The 23,863-nt window shown below is 41.9% G+C and overlaps 4 protein-coding genes across 5 annotated transcripts; 1 reads left to right on the top strand and 3 right to left on the bottom strand.

Moving 5' to 3' along the window:
* Window positions 1–2,515: 2,515 nt before the first annotated feature.
* scdb (stearoyl-CoA desaturase b) lies at window positions 2,516–8,831 on the bottom strand. The gene is made up of 6 exons (XM_079279597.1): window positions 8,739–8,831; window positions 7,558–7,798; window positions 6,616–6,746; window positions 5,780–5,985; window positions 4,937–5,169; window positions 2,516–3,726 (listed from the first exon to the last, which is right to left on the bottom strand). Exons 2-6 carry the CDS (start codon window positions 7,790–7,792, stop codon window positions 3,527–3,529), a joined length of 1,005 nt encoding a protein of 334 aa, XP_079135723.1. The 5' UTR covers window positions 7,793–7,798; window positions 8,739–8,831; the 3' UTR covers window positions 2,516–3,526.
* Window positions 8,832–10,641: 1,810 nt separating this feature from the next.
* trmt2b (tRNA methyltransferase 2 homolog B) lies at window positions 10,642–13,025 on the bottom strand. Its single transcript, XM_079279911.1, has 2 exons — window positions 12,273–13,025; window positions 10,642–11,358 (listed from the first exon to the last, which is right to left on the bottom strand). The coding sequence occupies exons 1-2, from the start codon at window positions 12,906–12,908 to the stop codon at window positions 10,735–10,737; spliced, it is 1,260 nt and encodes a 419-aa protein (XP_079136037.1). The 5' UTR covers window positions 12,909–13,025; the 3' UTR covers window positions 10,642–10,734.
* A 391-nt stretch (window positions 13,026–13,416) lies between these two features.
* On the top strand, window positions 13,417–18,005 carry dnajb12a (DnaJ heat shock protein family (Hsp40) member B12a; the record flags this gene model as incomplete). Of its 2 annotated transcripts, none has more annotated exons than XM_079279825.1 (9): window positions 13,417–13,549; window positions 13,898–14,075; window positions 14,312–14,457; window positions 14,551–14,721; window positions 14,962–15,041; window positions 15,148–15,257; window positions 15,348–15,523; window positions 15,840–15,982; window positions 17,425–18,005. In XM_079279825.1, the coding sequence occupies 8 exons, from the start codon at window positions 13,417–13,419 to the stop codon at window positions 15,959–15,961; spliced, it is 1,116 nt and encodes a 371-aa protein (XP_079135951.1). In that variant the 3' UTR covers window positions 15,962–15,982; window positions 17,425–18,005. The 2 variants fall into 2 exon arrangements, with proteins under 2 accessions (XP_079135951.1, XP_079135952.1); XM_079279826.1 differs by having other exon boundaries at window positions 14,962–15,045; window positions 15,152–15,257.
* An 869-nt stretch (window positions 18,006–18,874) lies between these two features.
* On the bottom strand, window positions 18,875–19,841 carry LOC306785808 (DNA damage-inducible transcript 4 protein-like; the record flags this gene model as incomplete). Its single annotated transcript, XM_079280312.1, has 2 exons — window positions 19,578–19,841; window positions 18,875–19,380 (listed from the first exon to the last, which is right to left on the bottom strand). The coding sequence occupies exons 1-2, from the start codon at window positions 19,735–19,737 to the stop codon at window positions 18,875–18,877; spliced, it is 666 nt and encodes a 221-aa protein (XP_079136438.1). The 5' UTR covers window positions 19,738–19,841.
* Between the last annotated feature and the right edge of the window lie 4,022 nt (window positions 19,842–23,863).

Genomic DNA, 23,863 nt, shown 5'->3' with positions numbered 1-23,863 from the left:
AGCAGCAGCAGCAGTATTACACCAGACAACAAGTCCTCAATGTTGCACAAGTCTGCAAGAATTGAAAGTGCGTGACTGTCCGCAGTGATGAGTCTGAACTCTGACTGGCAATGTGATCAACACCGAGGTGGTACATGCCACGAAGAGGATGGCCTGACAGGCAGCAGCCAATGGACAACAGGCTGATGTCACTGTTGGGGCATCACAGATCATCGGCGGTGGGACCACTTACATGAACATTTGGACGGGACTCAGAGCTGCGGCTGCACTCTGGAGCAGACTGCAGCATTTTGTGCCAAAACAACCAATTGCAACAAGCAAATCGCATTTACTGCTTTTACACAGAGCAGACGTGTCGCTCGTTTCTTTGACTTGCCATGAAGTCATTCACCAGCAGAGGGAGCCTGTTCACAGCTCCTTCAAATGGTTGAAAGATGTGTTGATGACATACACTAAATCCTCTTTGTTTAAAGAACCACAGGGAGGAAATGATCTTTTTGCTCACCCACTGCTGAGCAAATCAGCCTGTTTCAAGTTTTAAGTCTGCAAGAGTGGACACATGAAGCTGGACAACACTAAGCACCGTCTGTACCAATAGAAGTCTGTCCTCCAGGAACCCTTAAGGAATGTTCGAACAATATCTGCAGCTATTTTAAATATGTATGTTGGTGTTACAAGTGCAACAGCGTTACATGTGCATGGGTGAGACGGGCGAGTAACGCATGAAAAGCAGAGGTAGATCCCCATCAGAATAGCCATGTAGGAGACATGGCTGTCTATTAACAAGCGCGACATGTCCAAAAACAAGGAGCGGCGAGATGAAGATAAAAGCATTTAAGAGATGTTTTACCTCCTGTTGTGTACTCATGCGATCAGTATCGAAAAGCACATTGTGTAGATGGACACAACGGTCTGTATCTCTATCCCAAGTATTCCAATCATGTCCAATACTACGTCAGTATACTGCACTAAAGGAATGTGTTTAAAACATCCAATGAAAACATATTTTTACATGATTCAGTTGCACTTAAGCTTTTGGGACATTTAACATATTAAATATATTTAACATATAATATTGTATGTCAGTGTTTGTCAACATAAGTTTCAATTATGACAACCTTCATTTTCCATTTTATAACTTCATCATTTCCCTTTATGCCTCTTGGCATGTAGGGCAGCAACAACAGTCTTCCACTCCTGTCTGTCCTGGGCCAGTCGCTGGATGGTGCCCCATGAGTGGTTTAGGCTCTGCATCTCCTTCTCCACAGTTCTTCTCCATGTGTTTCTTGTGTGGCCTCTTTCTTTTCCCTTCTGGTGTCCAATGTGATATCAGCAAGATCTTTTCTCAACACATGTCCTATCCATCTCCATCTCATTAGGATGGTCTCCATGCTTTTGTGTTGGCATTTGTCATATAGTTCTTTATTTGAGATGGTGTTTCGCCAGAAAATGTGCAGTATTCGTCTTAAACTCTTGGTATGGAAGGTTGATAGTCTGTTGAGATCTTCTTGCGTCATTCTCCAGCATTCAGAACCGTACAACAGGGTGGATAAACACACAGCTCTGATACAATTTAAGTTTGGTCTTGATGGTGTACTGCTGTGACCTCCATATGTTATTTAGTACTTTGAAAGCGTTCCTTGCCTTAAGACGATTCTTGATGTCTTTATCTGTGCCCCCATCGTGTCTGACAGTGCTGCCCAAATATGTGAACTCGTCAGTTTTACGGAGATTTTCGCCGTTAACCTGAATTGGTGAGGGATTTGGAATAAAAATGAATCCCTCACCAATTCATTTTATAACTTAGCACCACGTTTCTATTATTTTTGACAGTGACTTATCTTTTATTCTTTTTGTCACACATAGCAAAGCCCTTTGTTGCTCTAATAATAGTTTTTTTAGTATAGTTAATATACTCACTAAAATAGTTCATTATCAGTAGCACTCATTGTGGTATCCACAAGCCACTGATAAATGTAACAAATGTTATGATCATATATTTATTCAGTTTACGAATATTACAGACTTTCAACAAAGGTTTTGTCATTTGGTATATTTACGGTACATACATTGGGCAAAAATATTCTTTGAAAAAAAAAAAAAAGGTGCCATTTTTAAGGCATTCAATCATCAAGAAGTTAACACTGTAAAAAAAATAAAGTGTTGCGCTGTAAAAGAGGAAGTGTGACAAATATCACAACATTATCATTAATGATAGAACAAGTTTGGATCTTGTTTTAAAGCAAAATATTTGTTTGGTTACACAAATATTAAATCACAGTAACCCTTTCTTAAAGACTTGTCAAATGGTCCCTCTTTTTAATTATAAATAAGGGATTTTAATTTTAGAAGTGTTCCTTAAAAAACAGACACAAAACTACTGTCATTAAACAGAAAGCCCGAATTTATTTCCATAACTTGCACTTTTAATTTTCTCATCAGGCGTGCAACTCGCATAAGGCAATTGGGCAAGAGTCCTGACACATGTTTCAATAATATATAGTCACACAGCACAAAAGGTAAATCCTTCATTAGCCTTGTCTGAGGGAGACCTCTTCTCTGAGTGTATTTCAATTGAATACAAAATAAATGTAAATATATATTTCTCTTTTCAAGTTAAGACTGAGCAGTCTGGTTATATGTTTCAGTCCGAGGTGGCTTCACTACTCAACCAGAGGTATACAAATTTACACCAGAGTTTCATCCTCATTAAGAACCCCTCTTGTACAGTTGAGGACAGTGGGTGTGAAAATATCCCAAAGTATAACACATCTGTACTCTATTCACCCACTCAGGTAAGATAAATAAGGGCAGTTCAATTGAGTATTGACTGTCTTGGTGTTGGCCTTTAACACAGCAGCTTATGATTCAGTGAGACGACTATCTCACCAAAAATAAAGACAACCGTAGCTTATAACAGACAGACAACAATAAAGATGAAACGCCACTCGTTGTGGAGTGAGACAAAGCAGTACTGACTGAAGTTAGCGCGAAAGGCCCTCAGTATCGCCTGTAGAGAAACCTCACTGTTAAGAGCTTCAATAAAGCTTTCAAAGTGCCAAAGACTTAATAAATAGCACATTAACAAATAAGATATACAGTCAATTATTCTGTAAGCACTGCTTTTACACAATGCTCACAGACTTATTCTGGTTGTCCTACTGCTGCCAATAGAGACTTTAATCCCAATTGTCACTCTTTGTGCCTTTTTTTTTTTAATCTCTCTCACATACATACATACATACATACATACATACATACAAAGCTGTGCTTGCACATGTAGCCAGGTCACTGGCTGTGACTAATAGTTGGTGAGGACACTTGAAAACTTAAAAAGAGACCTACACATTTAAGGAAAGTCTACAACTCTCAAAAGCCAATATTAGTCTCAGGAGGAAGTTTATCTTATATTCAGAAGCATGGTAATCACCCCTAACCACCACTGAAATTCTGCTATACCCGTTGCTACGTTCTGTCTCGGTTCGACACATTAGGCATCAGTTTCAGAGCTTGCGGCTAGCGTGACTCAGCCACTTTTGTTGCTGCTGTCACCCGTTCGCTGTCTGCGCGCAGTGATGACTTCCTTCGACACCCTCTTGAGGTCCTTGGCCAAACCCAGGAAGCACATGGTGTTTATGAAGGCAGTGGTGAGGTTCAGCTTGCAGCCGAACTCACTCGTGGCGTAGTCGAAGGGGAATGTGTGGTGGTAGTTGTGGAAGCCTTCCCCTGGAAACCAAAATGAAAGACGTCAAGTGTTTATGCTGAATGTCAACAAGTTAATTGCATGAATGAAGATGTGCATGAAACAGTCACATGGTGAATTTAAACACATCACAGGACGGCAGCACAGGGACAAACGCCTAGTGATAATGTTATTTGATGCAAAGTGAATTAGGGACATTTTTTTGAGATTTGAAAATCTTAAAAAATGCTGACTGATATGTAATGCAATTTACGAGCTACCAAAAACCAGGCTATCAGATTTGTTTAATTAGTCTTTTGTTATCATTGCAACCAGTTTAGTTGCCAGTGTAACAACATGGGTGTGGCCGCAGCCTTAAGAGATACGATGCCAAAGAATCTCACGGGCCACCGCAGCAGAAAACATCTCATCAACAAGCTTAAAAAGGATGAAGCCCACACAGGTAATACCAGAGTCTCTACTGCTACATTTAATGAGAATTACTACAGCTGTGCTGGGTGCGTAGGAAAAGGCGAGTAACATGGGGAAACTAATTCAAATGACACAATAGGTGAGCTGGACTTGGTAACGTAATAGTTTCCGCCATTGGCTCTCAGTTTAAAATTTTGTTTCAATGAAATACAAAAAAGCAATCTATATTTCAATCCTGACAGATGAAATGTGGCGGCCAATGATCAATCTGGAAAGACTGCGTGGACATACTGTACAATTGAAAGCACAGAAGCGTCTGCCAGAATTGCGCATTCTTCTGCAATCACTCGTTAGCTTGTGAGTTTGATGTCGTTCTGCAGCTAACAATGCTCGATGCTGTTTGCAGCATCACACGCCCACGGTGTCAGCCACCACAAATAAAGTCTCGACTTGTGGAACACAATGATACTGAAATAAGCCAGTGTCCAACTCTAAAACAAACTTTTAGATACACAGCTCAACAGCTGGCCACCTCTGAAGTTCAAAGCTTAAACTGGCAGAGAGACAAAATAAACATTGAACACCAGATTGGCAAACTGTCCCACTAAAGATGCCAGACTGAACCTGCTTTGAGGGAGCACACACTGGGGTGGGGTTGACTTGACAAGCATTCAACAAGGGACGCGACGATCAGTCACATATCCCTCAGGCGCATAAAAGGGCACCAAGTTTGACAAAATACTTATGTAGTCACAACACAGTGACACATTACTGTAGGACAAATAATACACAATAATAAAAAAAAAAAGGCTGTTTCCTTACCTATGGCACTGAACGCAACCAGTCGGTTTTCCCTCGGGTTGATGGTGTTGTCGTAAGGCCTGTTGCCCCAGATGTGTGCAGCGCTGTTGACCAGCCAGGTGGCATTGAGCATCACGGCGTATCTTAAGAGTCCAGGGACGAAGTATGCCACAGCAAAGGATTCCCCCCAGAAGTACCAGGGCACAAACATTGGCACGAAGAAGCAAAGGAGCACCACGGACAGCTTGTAGTGGCTGAAAGAAAAAAAGCAAAAAAATGAATCTCACACGGATCCATTCCCACTCGATCTGAGACTCAATCAAATAAAACAGATTTAGCATCATGTAAATTGACATTGAATAATTCTTTTTTGGTCGGTTATGGAGATTTATACATTATATAATTCCACAATACACTTCGGTTAGAATGAATATTGCATCTCATGTGTGTATTTTACACAATTTGATTGTTAGAACATACATATCTGTACCCATGCCAGGCTAAAGGGTCCCATAAAAAAAAAAAAAAAAAAGTCATCTGACACAAATGTAATCCTACATTGTTATGAGGGAAATTATAAACAAGTCATAATTATATCATACAGTAAATAATTAACCCCCTTTGCCTGAGCGCAGAAGTGACAATCTGGGATAGACACACTGTGATTTGATCCCTGGTCCAAAATGCATCCACTATCAGTAGATCATGAATATCAGGCGTTATCACAGTCAGTATAACCCGGACTGCAACATCCTGTACAGTTTGGGCTGAAGGGGAAATTACTTTTGAGGGAAAAAAAAAAAAAAAAAAAAAAACACACACACACACACACACCACACAACATCCTGGTTAATGTTTGCTCACCGTCTCTGAAACATAACTACTTTATCTGCCTTCAGGTCAGACAGCTCCAGTTTTGTTCCCTTTTCAATGACATCGGGATGTTTGCGAACCATCAGCCAACCAACGTGGGCGAAGAAGAACCCCCGTGTGGCATTGTGGGGGTCTGCGTCCGTCTCCGAGTACTTGTGGTGGACACGGTGGTCCCTCGCCCACTCATACACATCATTCTGCTCACACACAGACAGAGATATGAGTGAGACTTTCAGATAATCAGAGATAACAAAACAATAAATGCATAGCACTATATGATACACAGTGATACTGAAATCCCACTACCATTGCCACATTATATTTTTGCTGATGTGATTAAAATTAGGCATTGAGGCAGATTCAAGATCTCCTTCCGGCGTGTTTTATGACATTTAGAAATGCTCTGCTTTCAATAATACTTAGTGTTCATGTGTTGTTTTTTTCTCCAATTGCCTGATTGAAAATTGTAAAGGATATCTACTCCTTTTCCCTCATAAGAGAGCATCAAGTTTTCACAATCAACAATCACTTTTTGCACAGTGCATCAAGAATGGCTTGTTGTGGCATCACACAATGTGTTAAACTCAGCAGATGAAGGGGAAACTGACTTTAGTGTCAAACATCATTATGCACAGTGAAGCTCAAACATCAGCCATGGGGCAATAAGCAAAAACACATTTTCTGAGTTAGGAGCGAGTTAAAGATTAAGCAGCAGCTGCCAAGGAATACACATGGAGATAATGTGCTGGTGCAACAGCTAAATCCCCCTCCCCTAGGGGGGGGATCAAAAAAGGTGTGTCTTGTATTTACATTAGTTCCTGTTTTACCTGAAAGGCCATGGAGTTGGCAAGAGCGAGGAAGACTCTCAGAGGAAAAGAGGCCTTGTAGGATCTGTGGCTCCATAGTCGGTGTGCACCGGCAGTCACACCGAGCGCACTGATGAAGTAGCACACTGCAGCTGGAGGAACGAAAAGACGTCTTAGGGGAAACTGTCACCACTACACTGAGATTAAGTTCACACCCGTGAGAGCAGAAGTCACCAGGACACCATGTTCTTTCCATTACACCCGGGCCTCTTTGTTCAGAGGAAAGTCCTCTATGTGGGGAGCTGGGAGCACGCAGGTCGGCCCTTACAGATTTGTTGTTCTAAAACTGCTGAATGTGTTTCTATGTGAAGCCCAGACAAGACTACCCAGGATTTGAGACCCGGGGGCTTCTGACTGCCAAAGAGCATTCTGTTGTGGTGCCACACAGCTCACAATGGGATGTCTATGGGAATGGTGATTGTGCATTGTCTTCCCCGGTGAAATAATATGCAGCGCAGCATTGCAAAGATAGGGGGGCAATTATGCAGCGAGAGTGGAAACAAAGTTAAGACTGTTCAGGATTTCAAGTCATGCCTCAGTAGTCTACATATATGGGGTGCACACACTGTAAATATTCAGCTAACAGTTTGTCTATTATCAGTGAAATTCAAATACTTCTAATTTGGGACACTCAAAACATTCCAACAAGCCCAACTATTTTACAATCAGCCACAGGTTTGAGCTCTCAAAGAGGGTTTAACATGCATCTGGATTTGTAAAATAAATAAAAAATCACAAGGCCAGAGTGACTCAGTCTACATGCGACATAGACATGACCGACCCCCCCTCAGTCTGTATGTATTGTAGTTAGCAATGACAACATCAGCACATTCTGTTTTCACCCTGTGGCCCACAGAAACAATGCTGCACCGCTCAGCCTGCTACAGTATAGTAAATACTTACTCCATGCGAGAGTTGCAACCGAAGCGGATGGAAGGAGAACCAGTCCGTAGAGAGCGGTGACATGAAGGAGGGACATCAGGGTGATATTCCTCCAAACCAGCGTCATCGGTGGTTTGGGACCCTCTGTCTCTTTATAGCTGTCGTCAAAAACATCCTCCACCGTCGATGTCTCTGCCACGGCTCCTCCGAACTGTTGCGTGCCATCGTGATGATTCAGGGTTTCCGTTTGAGTCATTTTTTTCTGTAACGGTAGTGCGCAGCAGGATTAAAAAAACACAACAGGAGAGATGTTGCTCAGTTAAATGCGCACGGCGGGATGCAGAAACAGAGAGGAGAGGAAAGTACGGCGGCTGGCTGGGTCCACACAGCAGTGTGCGCGGTGAACGAGATATCGCACTAGTGGCGGAAAGTGTGGCACAATCTGGGGTGATGAGTCACTGCTGCGTTTTTTTGGATACGCCACCTAAACTGCTCACTCATATTTCACTATTCAACCGTTACCACAACGGTTGTGTGCCCCCATCTCATTAGTGCCGTATGTCTGATTATTGGTGACGTAGCGTTAATTGACTAAAAACTGCAGGCGTGAAAACAGGATGCCACTCCTCTTCACTGCCCAGCGGTTTGGCAACACTTCTTCACATGGAAGTGGTAACGTTATGTCACTATTTGTTGAACCGGAAGATGCCACTTTGCGCCCACACGTACCCTACCGTGTAGTCTAAAAACCCATGGTTGCCATGGTGATACCACCTGTGTGAGACTAACGCCACCAGTCTACACTTCCGGTGTAGCGGCTAGACGTTATTAACGGCTCCAGGTTGCTAAACTAGCGGGGCTAGCAGAGTGGTGGGCGTGGCGTGTTCGGCCGTATAACGCTTTTTAAAAAAGTTAAATGAATGAATAAATGAACATTCCTACATGGAAGTTAAAGATTACATAACGTCAAACCTGGTCACACGGCAGTGGTGTGATTAGAAGATGCAAGTTACGACAGCATGTTAATAAATGTTATGAAAATAAATATCTTGGTGTTGGAAACTTGTCCGCTCAAAACACGATAGCGACGCCACTATTCAAATTAAACACTGACAATTTGCATGTGACACTCTGTCTTCTCTTCAGTAATGTCCGTTTAAATTAGTTTGACTTACATGTCTGCTTTAGTAGAGTCTACTCACCGTGTAGAGAAAGGCACCAAAGCTGCAGGAGCTCCGGTAAAGATGAAAAAAGAAAGGCGAGTCACTGGTGTGTTGGTCTCCGGTTGCTGAAGTCGTCACTGCTGTGCAGAGGTCGTTTTAAAGCAACTGGTCGACGAGGAAATTGATGCCACAGGCTGTGATTACACCCTATTGGCTGTTTTCTTCTGTTAACCACCCTTTTTTTTCACTATCAGAATGTCTCAATTATTTTTAATTGCATCATTCTAATCTAATCAAATCTATCAAATCAAACTCTTGATCTTAATATGGCTCTCTAATCGGATGAAACGTGGCAAGATGTTGTAAACACAGGTCAACTCATTATGTCATACAGCAAATGACTGTCTGACATTTCATTGGTATGACTGCGCCCTGTCGCCCCATTGGTCTGTCACCATGTGCAGTGCAAAAGGAAATTTGTTTTACAAGCTTCAGTTAACAATGTCTAGTCTGAGATGGTTGTGAAACTCTGATCAAATATATCCCAACTGTTGTCGACACAATATTGTTTTCCAGTAAACTACATTGAAAAGATTCCCCTCAGATGTTGATATCAACTCGCAAACAAAGAAGAGGCAGAACATCTGACTGACAATGTATAGATTTATGAAACTAATGTGATTATTATATGCATCAGACTTTTTACTTCTCTCATGCATGTACTTTTGGTGACTAAACCACAAATGTATTGTGATTATAATGTTTTTTTTTCCGAAATGTCTTTTCTAATTTTGGCAAGGTTAGCCAGAACTGAGTACAATATGAGAATAGTGAGCACTAGGGGTGTAACGGTACGCGTATTCGTATTGAACCGTTCGGTATGAGGCTCACGGTTCGGTACGCATGACGAACGAATACGTTTGAATAAAAAAAAAAAACTTTATTTAACCAGGTAGTCCCATTGAGATTAAAAATCTCTTTTGCAAGATGTAAGTAACAATACAAGATGTAAGCAAGATGTAAGTAACAATACTACATAACATTAAGGAGCAGTTTTTGTGTTTTAAGCTTATGTGTTGCTAAGAAGACACCCCAGAAGACGGGTCACTCAGGTATAGTTCCATCATTGTTCAAAGTCAAAGAATAACTTTATGATGTTAGTTGTAATGAATAAATATATTTTAAAATAAAGTACATTTCTCTGGCATTTATAGTTTTCTACTGTACCGAAACGTACTGAACCGTGGCTCCACTGTATCGTACCGAACCCAACCGTGAATTTTGTGAACAGTTACACCCCTAGAGAGCACATAGATGTAAACTATGTCAGGGTGGTTAAAGGGTGATTTCCCAGTCTTTCTGCTAAGCCTGCATTATCATACCATTACTTAACTCAAGAGATAAAGGAGCTCCCTATCTAAAAGGCAAGGCCGGCTTGTCCCAATCTATGGCCTCACATAAACGGTGATAACCTCTTAGGGAAAATATTGTCCGGTCATAACATACACTCATGATGTTACTGACCTTTAGTGAACTAGAATGAATGGGGTCTCTCCTAAGAGGATGGCTCTGAAGAAGTTGTAATGGCACCATCTGCTGCACAAATACAGCTACTACGAAGGAAAGTACTACAACCTACAACAGGAGGTGGACACAATAACGTGGACATCTAACACAATATAATGACATCCAATGTGATAGCCCAGCAGCAAATGTTAACTTTGTGAAGCTTAAAATGTACACACACTGTGTAACAGATGCATTGACTCGACTCTAATGTCACCTTCCACCTGTCCATCTGCTGTAGCAAAGCAATCTATTTTCTGACATTTTACACAGCAAAAGATCAATCAGAAGATTTATTAAAAGAAAAAAAACATTTGTTGCAGCCTGAAAAAAAAAGTTTTAATCAAGCAAATAAGAGAAAACACCTGTGTGGGTGAACCATGGGTGTAAGATAATCCATAATCATTTAGCATACATCATCATCGAGTTGCTGAAGGGTTGAAACCCGCCTCTGAACAAAAAGCATCCTCTACCTCTCAAAAAGAAGCACCACTTCACAATGAGGAGTATGTGGGAACATATCCACAGGCACAGCCAGAGTCGGAGAAAACGCCTCTCCTGTGAGTTTCTTCTGGGGGTCAGGGGCGCAACAAAGCTCCCTGAAGTTCCTCATAGCCTCCCCATCCGGTTTACAGGACACATAGACCAGCCTGCGGATAGCAGGTTGGTTTCGCAGAGCTCGGACCACTCTGTAGTGCAGCCCAGCTCGAGCAGGGTTCACCACAGCTGCGACAAGGCCTCCACCTGCGGAGCTCAGCTGGGACATAACGCCAGGAAGCGCCACCTCTGCCTTCCCCCGGACAAACTCACAGTTCAGTACATCGTTGAGAGCTGCGTTGTGTCGGGCATCTTCCACCGCCTGTTCCATGAGCTCTATACCAATGATTCTGTCCACTCTGGGAGATATGGTAATGCCAATGGCACCTGTCCCGCAGCACACATCCAGGAGAGTACCGCCAACTTTGGTTCTTCCTCCACCGTCCTCAGGGCTCGGGAAGCACAGGTTTCTCACTGTGCTGTACAGCCCCTCAGCAGCAGCCTGGTTCACCTGGAAAAAGGCATCGGCAGAAATGCGGAATTTGTAGCCCAGCACCTGTGAATGACAAATCAAAAACAATAAAAAAATACATAGACATACATGGATTTTGTGGTACCCGCTTAGTCTACTATCATCACAAATTCAGTATTTACATGTTGATGTCATGTTCAACAAAGGCTGTGGAAATAGTTGTATGATAGTATATGAGTTGAGTAAATTGTGTGACTAATAAACTAATGAACTGTACCAGAAGGCCTGCATTACAAACGGCGTACGGAGTCACAGCCATTTATTAGATGAGTAGGGTCTGTCTGGAAGATGCTATCACATTGCATTATGGGAAATGTAGGATACAGTGTTTCTGGAAATTGATCCATATTCATGAATAAGATTCAGGATATCCTGGTCTTCAGTAGTGGAATGTAAGTACATTTACCCAAGTACTGTACTGAACAATTTTGAGGTACTAGTATTTTCATTTCATGCTACTTTATACTTCTACTAATATTCATGGGGAAATATTGCACATTTTACTCCACTACTTTTATTGAAAACCTTTAGTTACATTCTGGATTTAGATTGTTCATAAAAAAATGTAATCAACTAACGCATTATGATGTATTACAGGTTAAGCTACCTAGCATTACATAAAGTAATTAGATCCAACCGTTAAACATGAGTCGATTCATACTTATAATATAGTAATATAGTCTGAAATGGGCCATTCTATAAATAATTAATACTTTTACTTTTGGTACATTAAGTATATTCTGATGCTAATATATTTTTACTTTTATTTAACTGCAGAAATGAAGGAGTTTTACATGTAACAGATCGTTTTTACACTGTGGAATTGCTGATTTAACTTCCTCCACCACTGCTAGTCTGTGCTGCATATATTCACCACACATTCTGGAAGTAGGTTATGTAAAGTCCCTCTCTGTAATTTTGCCCTGATGGTGTATTACCTCCTCGTATATGTGTGGCTGACCGTGCAGGAGCTGGTAGGGGGATTCCTCATGACTGCAGCGAGTCATGCTGCTCTCCTGGAAAAACAGTGAGTCCAACTGACAGACTGATCCAGGCCCCAGCGTGAAGTATTCCACCAAGTCAGCCTGGTGGAGTGCCACGTCCTCTCGGGTGAGCGTCTGTGGATGAAAGTACACTATAGCCATGGTGTGGCCCTCTGCGTTGGTCCTCACCGTGACCTCTCTCCAGTGACCCCCAGTGTGGAACAGCAGGCAGGGCTCCAGGGACGAGAGGCGGATGAAGTCCTGATAACACCGGCCTACCAGTTTGTGCTTCTCCGGCATGTTGAGCAGGTGGTCCCCGTTGACGCAGACAATGTTTCCTTTCCTGCCTGTGCCCACGTAAAAACCGACTGTCTTTGCATTCCCATCCACTCCTCTGTTAACAGAAAACGTGGACTTGTTGCGGTAGCCATCCCTAACCGGCGATGGCAGAACAGGCAAGACAGGGAAGCTGAGTTTACTTCTGACAGCTGATGATTGGGATTGGAAGTCACCTGTAAGATGCCCGGAGAGCTGAGAGAGTATCCTTTCCTGTTGCTTTTGCTTGAGCTCAAGTTGCTCATCGTAACTCATCCTCCACAGAGGAGTGACCACATCAGCCAGCTTTTCCTCCCAGGACAGATGATCAGTACAGGGAGATTTCTTTTTTCTCAATTGTTTCTTTGATGGTGGTTTCCTCTGGCCATCTGAGACAGTGTTATTGGTAGAAAACAACAGACAGGTTTGCCTTACTGTGACGTTACACCGAATATAACGTTTGGCAAATATAACTGACCTACTGTGTGAAGCTGCCAAAGCCATTTCGACTTTCAAGGAAGTAGCTATAATGGCTGAGGGTTCTGTAAGTGGCAGCTAGTGTCGCAAAGACGACCAGAGCAGCTCTATATATATATATATATATATATGTATAAAATGAACACCGCTTATAAGTATCAGAGTTTTAAAACCTATCTTCAGTCGAGTGTACGAAGGGCATGCTGTCGGTTATTCAACCGTTGAGCCGTATTATTATAGAGCCCGAGAGCTTCCCTACGTCATCACCGTGCGTCCTGTGGCAAGTAAACATTTCCGCTGTGTCGCGATGGACTCAAACAAGGACGAAGCGGAGCGGTGCATTAAAATAGCACTAATTTCGGTCAAGAACAACGAGCCGGACAAAGCCAGGAAGTTTCTGGAGAAAGCGCAGCGCCTGTTTCCGACAGATAAGGCAAAAAGTATGTCGAATAATCGTCTGTCTCGGCAGAGATTTTATATCGGTTGGTGGGCCGTCGCTGTACAACCAAATCAGCTAGCGTTAGCATAACCATCTTAGCGTTACACCAGCTGCTTCAAGCCGAGACTGGTATTTGTAGTTTTTTCAGCACCCCCACCCGCGAATTCTGCAACGTATTTGGTTACTTGATGTCTTAAATTGGTGCTTATTCGCAGGTCGCATTGACATCATTGGCGTCCTTGTTAGCCGTTACAGTGCTAGCCGTTAGCTCGCTAAGCTAATGCATGATGTGATTATGATCAAGACTGAGGCGCTATCCTTAAATAATATGACTCTACCTTCTTTTCAGACTTATTGGAGTTGTTAGCGCAAAATGGAAAGCCTCCAGATGAGAATGGCGGTCCTGTGAACGGAGACGGACCCACGATGAGACACCGCAGCCACGGAGAGGAGCCCAATGTGTCCGGACAGGGGGCCACGGACTCGGGGAAACCATACACCGCAGATCAGCTGGATGCTGTCAGAAAGTCAGTGAATCTGTTCTTTTGTTTGTACATATGCAGAATGTACAGATTGAATAACGTCTCATGTGTTTTGGTCATACAATGAAAAGTGTTTGTTTGTGTCATTACCATGACGTTACCATAATGAGGTATTTGATGTCACATTAATATCACAGGAGTTGTTTTTATATGTTGTGTTTCCATTTCTTTCCTCTCAATCTGCTAACTGTCTCTGGTTGTGTTTTTTGTTTTTACTGCAGGATTAAGAGCTGTAAAGATTATTACCAAACTCTCGGGGTTGAAAAGACGGCCTCTGAGGAGGACCTTAAAAAAGCTTACAGAAAGCTGGCTCTAAAATTTCACCCAGATAAAAATCACGCACCTGGAGCCACGGAGGCATTTAAAGGTAAATTTAAAAAGTACCCTCCACTGCTGTTCTATAGAGGACATACAAATGTAACTTTTATGTAAATGTCACACGTTTTTGTGTGTCTTTCAGCTATTGGTAATGCCTATGCTGTGCTGAGTAACACTGACAAACGAAAGCAGTATGACCAGTATGGAGAGGAGAAATCAAACCCAACCAGGCAGAGAAACCATCGTGATTTTGAAGCAGACATCTCACCCGAGGACCTCTTCAACATGTTCTTTGGTGGAGGCTTCCCATCAAGTAAGTTGAGCGCAGATGAATTTAGGCTTAGTCGGGATGTTGTTCTTTCGTGCAGTGCTATGGAGGCCCGAGAGTATTTTAGTTTTCATGTTTGGAGAACACGCCTCGGCAACCCATTGGAGAGCAAGCCAGGCTTCTTGATTATGATCCCAGTGCGAAGCCAGGCTAAACAGAACTTTATTGTGCTATTATCTTGTCGTTAATATGCTACTCTATGGGTTTTCTTCAATTCTTTTTCAGGTAACGTACATGTTTACAGAAATGGGAGAATGCACTTTGCACACCATAATAGGCCAGAAAGACGAGAGCAGCAGAGAGAGGCAAGTCCTGTTTATAATACCGTAATACCACGTGATACCAGCTGATTTACTGTATGCTCTGCAAGGAAACACTAATCAAATGTTTGTTTTTTCTGTCTCTGGACAGGGAGGTCTGGCTCTGTTTATCCAGCTGATGCCCATCTTAATCCTCATCATAGTTTCTGCTCTTAGCCAGATGATGGTCACCCAGCCTCCCTACAGCCTTAGCTACCGCCCGTAAGTGTTTCACCACTCTGAGAGCTTTCTGAGGCTGCGTTAAATGTTTCATCTGCCTCACTCTCTTATTATGTCTTCCCTACACATCAGGTCAGCTGGACATATTCACAAAAGGCATACATCAAACCTGAAGGTGCTTTTCTATGTGGGAGATCGCTTCAATGAAGAATATTCGGGGAATAATAACCTGAAGAATATCGAGAGAAGTGTTGAAGAAGACTACATCTCCAACCTCAGAAACAACTGTTGGAAGGAGAAGCAGCAGAGTAAGTACAGTCGGGCTGTACCCAACAATTATTATCATTATTGATTCATCTGCCAGGTATTTTCTCAATTAATCAGTTGAACTTTACAGTTCTGCAACTCTACAGTATGCCGCCTTCATTTTAAATTTGGTGTGTCCTTAGTTCATTGGTGAAATAAAATAACTATACATACAAAATGATTAACTTAACATATGTCATATTTTTGCTTTTTCTTAAACGGTGCTAGAACACTTGTGAGTACGGAGATTGTTTTTCGTGAATGTTATTGGATGTAGCCTGAGACCTAGCGTGCTGACATGCTCTCTTGTACTTTCAGAGGAAGGCTTGCTGTACCGTGCTCGTTACTTTGGGGATTCTGAGTTGTACCAAAGGGCACAGAGGATGGGGACTCCCAGCTGTTCCAGACTATCTGAGATTCAGGTTTTATTGGATGGCTAGAAACCACTTGTGCACATACGGGTAAGTTGCCGCAACCATCACAGTGACATTACAGTATAACGGCAACTGTATACACAGACAAACTGAAAGCAGCTACCCAATGCAAGTATTGCAGTGTTTAAGACAGGGATCTTCAACGTTTTTCAGGCCAAGGACCCCCAAACTGATAGAGAGATGGAGCAGGGACCCCCGACTATATTTATATTGTTTTATATTAAACTGGGCCTAGTACCATGTATAAACATACCTCTTTATTGTGCATTCAATACTAAGCTATTCAAATAATACACAGGTTCATATATTCATGTTTTTATTTTAAACATGTGCAAGGTACAGTGAGTAGTGAGGCCGTGCCACTGCTTTTTATAAACATACCTTGTCAGCTGATACCAATGCCAACATCAACATCGTCTGTCAATTGCATGATAATCCTTCATACAAGCTATTCAAATTGACGGTTTCATTTTATGTGGAAACGTAAATGAGTGATTGCCTATTAGTTTCACTGCCATGTATAAACATACCTGTTATATTTCATACAATACTGAACTATTAAAATAATGGACAGATTTATGTTTGGGGAAAAAAATTTAAAAAAAGTCTAATCATCCAAAAATTTCGCGGGCCCCCTGGTGAAGACCTCTGGTTTAAGATGTTAACGCCCCTCCTTAGAAGGACTTGTATGAAACCAAGAATACAGTACATGAACTGCAAAAACTCCAGTATTTAGCTGTTTCTTTTTACCCCGCTATTTACACACTCTTCATTACAGTTGATAGTTTTCCAAAAGCATACCAAATGTTTTTGGATTGACTCCAAACTTCCACGGCTGCTGTTGCCATTCATTTAATTGAACTACTTGCCTCTAATATGGAATCCATTACAGCATTTATTCCACTTTATTTTTGTTCGTTTACTTGTTGACGCGTGGTAATGCGGTTCTAAGCAGGGACTGATACCCGATGCTTAAGAATCAGCTATGTTGTCTCAGATGTCCTGTTTGTGAACTTTACTGCAACCAGCAGGAAGGGTTTTTAAAACAGGTTCTGCACACAGAAGAATTACCATGTGAAAGCAGAACTTTGACCGATTCTTTTAAAAAAAGCCATCAATAAAGGCAACTTAATAGTCACTTTGATGGATTATCTATCTTGAGCAAGGGTCAAGTGTCTGCAGGTTTAACACTGAAATTAACAAAGACCTATGACTGCCTGGAAGGTGGGACATACTTGTTTTTAAAACACATTGTATGATTTGGAAAAAAAATGGTGCACAGCTATGCGAGGTTTGAAATTGCGTAAAACGTGCAAAAATGCCAGTGTGCTCAACTTCTTCTTGCAGCTGTTAAACTGTTACTGAGCATTGCACAAGTGGTAGTGATAATGAATGGTCTGTGTCGATGTTTTGTGGTTGTCTTTGCATGTAAAGAAATCTAATCAGTTTTTTTTGTTTTTCCCCCGCAGGTTTCGTCGGTACTTGAATCTAATTAGAAGAAATCGGTTGGAGCCCACTGAAATTGGAGCATATTTCTGCAGCAAACCAAGAGAATCAAAAATGCCTTGCGTGCAGTGGGCAGCAGACCTCATCAGGGAACCTCTCTGCAACTTGGTGTAGATTGACTTCCTGTAGAACTGTGAGAAGCTTTGAGTTGACTGCTGACACTTTCTTACTCTCGTGTCGTCAGTGTGGTGAGAGTCCGCTGGGCGTCACGGTGGAAAGTAAGAGCATAGTTGTCTATTTGAACGGTAAACAAAGCTGCTAAGATTAGCTCTCTCTGTCCCAGTCTTTTTTTGTTTTCCTTAAACATTTTGAGAAACCTCATGGCCTTCTCATAGACAAATGTCTGAGCCACTCACAAGGAAAGTGTGTAATTTTTATAGTTCTTAACCAATGTAAATATTAATTTTCCTTTTAACAGTGCAGGGTTTATTGGCGTTAATATCATTTACTATCATGTTATTTTGTGGATTTGCTTGTAGCCTGTTGGATCATAAGTATTGAAAATCGTTGCACAAATAAAAGTAAACCATATTTATTAAATTAACATGCTAAAATTGTATAAAAGTTTCTTTGAATTAAATTTGTCCAATGGTTAACTAGTGCATATTTTCTCGAGTGTACTGCCACGCTAGCGGTCGAGCGAGGCTGTACTTGTTCACAGCGTTGCTTTAAGCTAAATGTGACGTTAGCATTTAAACATGCTCATAATGATGACGCTAACTTGCTGCTGCAGATGTGATGGTTTTCATGTAACTATTAAAAGTCCAATGTGTGATAATTCTAACATTTGCTAAGAGAACGAAACACAAGGTACAGCTGAAGTTCATTAGTTCAGAAAACAAAGTGTTCGACACATTTTTACCTGATAATGGCAAAAGATGACGGGTTATTACAATTCTTTTGTGCGGGCCATGAACATCAGAACCAGATTTAATAGCACATCAACCAATAATTGTAGAGACATTTCACTTTCAACCTTAAATTTGACCTGACAATGGCACTACATGAAATGTGAATCACCAAAGATCATGAGGGTTCATCCTCTGGGAACCATGAGTATCTTTTAGTGCAGTCCATATAATTGTTGTTGAGTGGTGGACCAACCGATTGATGTTGCCATCCCTAATGCCACACCGCTGGTTACACACTCATTTTGATATATGACGAGTCATTTTTTCATAAAAAAATAATTTATTTGTTTATGTTCTTTCGGTTGAATATACAAAACACACGTTTCAGGTCATATTTGACTATCAAATACACAAGTTGTTCCTGGGTGACTTTACATTAATAGAAAGACACTGACCCATGTTCAGACATGAGTCTTCACTGATTTAAGCTTTAACCCACCAGCCTCCTACAGTCGGCCGACATGTGAATTCACTTCAGCTAATCAGGGACAGGAGTGCTTGGTCAGCAGCACTCCTCAATCAGCAGCGCCCCTGAACAATACAGTTTCCTCTTGATGGCCCTAAAGCTGGTACTGAACCTCAGAGTTTCTTGGTGCCTTGCAGATGTCTCTGGTGACCTTCTACCCTTGAAGAGCTTCTGAACCTTTGACCATAGTCCACTGGACTCGGGCCTCAGCACCAGGGTCACGTGGAAGGTTGGGACCAGGGTGGCATCCACTGCTATTTGGTCCACAGTACATGGGGCGCCCTGGCCCCCCCTGTCAACACACAGGTCAATGAGCGCTCCCCTGAGGCCGCATGGCTCGCTGACAGCCAGGTGCAGCAGCTGTTGGCTGATATTGTGCAGTAGATAGTCAGGTAAGATGAGTTTGGAGCAGCCCAGGATGTTTGAGGCGTCATTGAGACTTTGTGTCATTGTTGTTACGGCCTCAGTAGCCAGGGCTTCCTCCAGGGGATAACAGAAGAAACTGCTGTTTGATTCTGACAGGGACAGGTCGGCCACAGATCCTAAAACAAAAGAATACAGGTTAAAGTCGTCTGGTTTTGCAGGACTCACTAAAAAGAGGCCTCTGCCTCCTTTAACCCTTTTGTTCGTTGTCAGTTCACGCTCCCTCTAACAAGTTCAAGTCAACTGAAATCAAACTAGATTACATCTTTGAATGAACACAATGGAGCCTCCTCGTACAAAAGCCTGCAACACTCACTGGTTTCACTTCTGCTCAACTGAAGGTCAGCTGTGATCCTCTGATTGATCCCCTTCAGCCTCTGCAGCAGACTGCCCCAGGACAGTCGCTTTGGCCCCCTGTCCTCTACTGGAGGAGGAGGAAAGCTGCCGTCCAGGAAGTGATTGCAAGGAAAAGACATCTTTACAAACAAACAAACAAAACAAAAAAAGGATCCAATTGTAAAAAATAAATAAAAATAAAAAAGTGCTATGGTGTCCTCCAACGGTGGGTCCCCCCCCAGAGCCAGACCAAGTAGAAAAGACACTCTGCAACAATGGAACAAAGCGCTATATACACAAGCCAGGATGCCCCTCCCACTGTATTTATCAACCAATGAGGTTTCAGCTCACGTATTCTGCTCTCCATCCAGCCTGGTAACATTTTTGGTCCCTTGGGTGAGGCAAAGGCTAAGCCGTCTGACCCTGCAGGCATCTGACCCCCCAACCGAACTTGTATTTATAACTTTATGTTTTTCTACAATAGTTTGACTTAAATGTAAGGTTAAACGTCCAACCCGACAGACCAGTCAGCACCCTTCGTCGAAATGCAATGAAATGATATTACGACACACCCTCTCCGTTTTGGGACAAAAGATATGATGAAAGAGCTGTGGAAAGATACAGTTCTGTCCATGGCAGCTTAAACTGACACGTATGTCTCGTGTTCTCTGTAGCTGCTCGGGAACGTGAGTGCTGACCTTTTATTTTTAAATCAATGCGTAGGAGTCACTTGATGAGTCTCTCAAAGAGAAGCATACTCAATATAGTCCCTTTAGGTTGCAGACCAGTGAAGTTAGGGTCACAATATACTATTGTAATACTTGTTTATTTAGGGTAACTTTTAGGGTAAAACCCTGAATGTCAGAAGGATTTATTTACGGGAAGGGTAACCTCGTAAATAACTAAAAAAAAAAGAATTAAGATCTACATTTTCGTGGAAAAGGTTATAGTAGTTCTATAGATTATTGAACATAGAATCAATACTTTTGTTAAATGTATGCTTCAGTTTATTTTATGTGGGAGAATATTTTTCAGGATTTCCAAAAATTGTTAGAGAAACAGAGGCTACCCAATCCTACATTTTCAGGATCAACTCCTCTGACTCCAGACTTTGAACACATAGACCTAAACACATGCAAACACACACGTACACACACACACACACACACACACACACACACACACACACACACACACACACACACACACACACACACGTGGACCCTCCCTCGCCCCTTTAAAACAATCCTCTTGTCTAGGATCGACATTAACATTATCATCATCAGTTGGTCAACGAGTTTACAGTATGTGTTTTTTTGTTTTTCCACAAAAATCAATAGTTGATACGGTCTCTTGTGGTCTTCGAAAGCTGAATTATTGCTTTGTGTTCCAGGTCTGATAGAGATGAGAGCATACGGCCTACTGTGTGGACTTTAATGGGGTTCTGCAGGGCAAACGCAGGTGGTATACAAATAAACGACTTGCTTCCGCACACTATGGCTCAGCCCCAGTCCCAATGAACACAAACTGGCTATACATTGTAGGATATATGACATCTAGAATATGTATAGATGGAGTCAGGATTTTATTGTGTCAGTATTTTTACTCTGAAGCTACATCGGGTGGAAACCAAAGGTGGAAAAGCAGGACCGCGTTTAGTCCAGTTGGGTCTGTCCTCCTTGATGTAATACACTGCCCATCCAGATGGGGGCGCATTTGCACCACCTGTAAAACAGACAATGAAGAAGCTTTAATCAAAACGCATCTGTGTGTGCATGACTGCATGTAAAATGTTTGTGCCTGAGTGCACCTGTTGTTATGAGTGAATGCGCCTGAACACACGATCTCTGACATGCATCCGTCTACACGCATGTGCACTTTGACAGTCACAACTGTGTTTATCCTGCTTCTTGACTGTGTCACTGCATATGAAAAGAAAAATGTGTCTTTTAACTGTGCTTAAGCTTCTGTGCCTACACTATTTTGGGGGCAAAACATTATTTGCATGATGTCATGTGGAAAAAAGTCAAATGGACAAGAGGAAATAGAGCTTGACAGGCATTGTGTTTTACAGTTCAAATAGGCCTGAGAGGGCTGTTCGGCGAGCCAGCCTCGGGCTATGTAATTCATATATAATAAATCAGTTACCAAATGGATTCTCAAGAATGGATTTTTTTTGGGAATAAGTTGCTTTATCTGAGGTGCTCTACTGTAGTGCATCACAAAGAAAACCCGTTGCTTCCTATATTAAGAACTATTTGTTCCAGTTGTTGTGAAAGGAACGGGAGCCATTATGAGCCACTTAAATGGAGAATGCAATATATTTACACCTGATTTCGCTCAGATACAGCCCTCTCCTCCAGACTCTTAAATATGCTCACATTGTTAATTAATTCAGGAGGGGGTAAAAGGGTCCCTGGATTGTGTAGCTATAGCAACAACATGCTGTTTGTGAGCCAGGTCCAAGCTGTTGTGTGATAATCTTGGTTGCCTTGTGTTTTTATCATCGCTCATGACGTGAAAAGTGGGGCGGTTGTCGGCCACGCTGGCAATATGAATCGAACAAAAGAAGAAATCAAGTATCATTACATCTCCATGATAAATATTCCAGCATGTAGCATCTAATTCCTGTGTCACCCGAGCCCTGTGTTCATCTGGAAATCCTTCAGCTCTGAGTGCAGGACTCACTGCGTCACCTGAACTTGGAGCTTGTACAGCGTTCCATTTAGGTTTTGATTTATTGCTGGAGGAAGCAGAAACAGACCGCACTCTTGAGGGAGATAAGAGAAACTGTGATGTTTGGCGAGTAAGCAGTAAGGATTTACACACCAACTTCAAAATAGCCAACACTTTTTAGGATATTAGCTTAATGGAGAGTTAGGACTTCATTTTTTGGTTGACCTTGAATTAGAAATAATGAGTGTGAGGTTTTTGTTCATGAGCTAAGATTAAACCAACTGAAAAAGCCCTTTGACACAAAGCTGCCTTCCTAATCACATTCTATTTCGTTTTACTTTGAGTACTGCAGCTGCCTTTACAAAGTGTGTACTGTTGCATGCAGTATGCAATTGGGACATATTCGTCATAACATTGAACTTTGACCCTCTTGCTCATATATCCGCCTTGCAGAATACTGTGGGTCAAAATTGCCAGAAGATCCTGCAGGCTTGCATACTGCAAAATACGATCAGATGTAGGAGGACATTGTGGTATTTTTGGCGTACTGCATATGACATATGTATTGGGACGTACTTACTAAGTATTGTGCAGACTACATATTATGGTAGTATTGGTATTGGAACGCACAGCACGCACGCACCTCCTCTTGCCCCTCCCCTTTTCTCCTCTCTTTTCGATGACGTATCACTTCCTAGCTTTGGATCAATAAACTTGCACATTGACAGGGAACCGCACTCCCACTTCACTGATTAGTGGAAAACAATAAAGGTGTGCAAGCTACATGCTGACAAAGCTCATGTAGAATAACAGCAATTTAATTTTGCCATTTTGAAGGAAACGTAGAAGTTGTACTTTTTTTGAGAGCATTTTAAAATAATGCGATTTGACATAAAACACCCAAAGGAACTGGATTATTTGCCGTTTCCAGTTTGTGTTATCATGCCTCGTCATTGATTGAATGTCACACAGCAGCTGCTTTGATAGGTGCAGGAGTGAGAAAGGCCATGCATATATGATGAAACACATGACATCAGACAGAGAAAAGGATCCAGATCATTATTTATAAGTACTCTTACCGTGACTTGTCCCTGAGTGAAGCTATCTCTCATTTTAGAACGATGTGCATTATTTAGCAATGCTGCCAATGTTTTGCTTTTTGTGTTTGGTTTGGAATTAAACTCGTAGGGCTCGTTGTGACTGCTCTGTGATTCTTCAAGTATTCTGGATATCATTCATATGTTTATGAGACTAATATTAAATGTGCGTTACAGTTTCTATTATTCTACCTTAAAACAATAGTTTGACATTTAGGATTTCTTTGCAGAGTGTTGTGAGAAGATTAATCCCACTATTTGTAAGATGAATATGAAGTTAGCGCGATAGCCAGTTGGCTTAGTTTAGCACAAAGACTGGAAACAGGAAAAAACAGCTAGCCTGGCTCTGTGCAACATAATCCACCTACTAGCACCTGAAAAGATGAACCCTTGTTAATATGACAGTAGCTATTTCTCCTTAGGGTTCCTAAACATGAAACACAAGGCAACGACTTCATAATCTCAGCAGCGTCTACAGTCCACCATTGACTTC

The sequence above is a fragment of the Melanostigma gelatinosum genome (assembly GCF_949748355.1).
Source record: "Melanostigma gelatinosum genome assembly, chromosome: 12".
Classification (NCBI taxonomy): domain Eukaryota; kingdom Metazoa; phylum Chordata; class Actinopteri; order Perciformes; family Zoarcidae; genus Melanostigma; species Melanostigma gelatinosum.
This window is presented reverse-complemented; position numbering and strand designations above follow the sequence as displayed.

Bases quoted from the DNA above. Each gene is read 5' to 3' on its own strand.
- scdb (XM_079279597.1), bottom strand. From the start codon at position 7,792: ATGACTCAAACGGAAACCCTGAATCATCACGATGGCACGCAACAGTTC. The intron at 6,747-7,557 runs GTAAGTATTTAC...TCGTTCCTCCAG, and splicing joins GGTTGCAACTCTCGCATGGA to CTGCAGTGTGCTACTTCATC. The intron at 5,986-6,615 runs GTAAAACAGGAA...GTGTGTGAGCAG, and splicing joins CCAACTCCATGGCCTTTCAG to AATGATGTGTATGAGTGGGC.
- trmt2b (XM_079279911.1), bottom strand. From the start codon at position 12,908: ATGAGTTACGATGAGCAACTTGAGCTCAAGCAAAAGCAACAGGAAAGG. The intron at 11,359-12,272 runs GTAATACACCAT...TGTCATTCACAG, and splicing joins AGCCACACATATACGAGGAG to GTGCTGGGCTACAAATTCCG.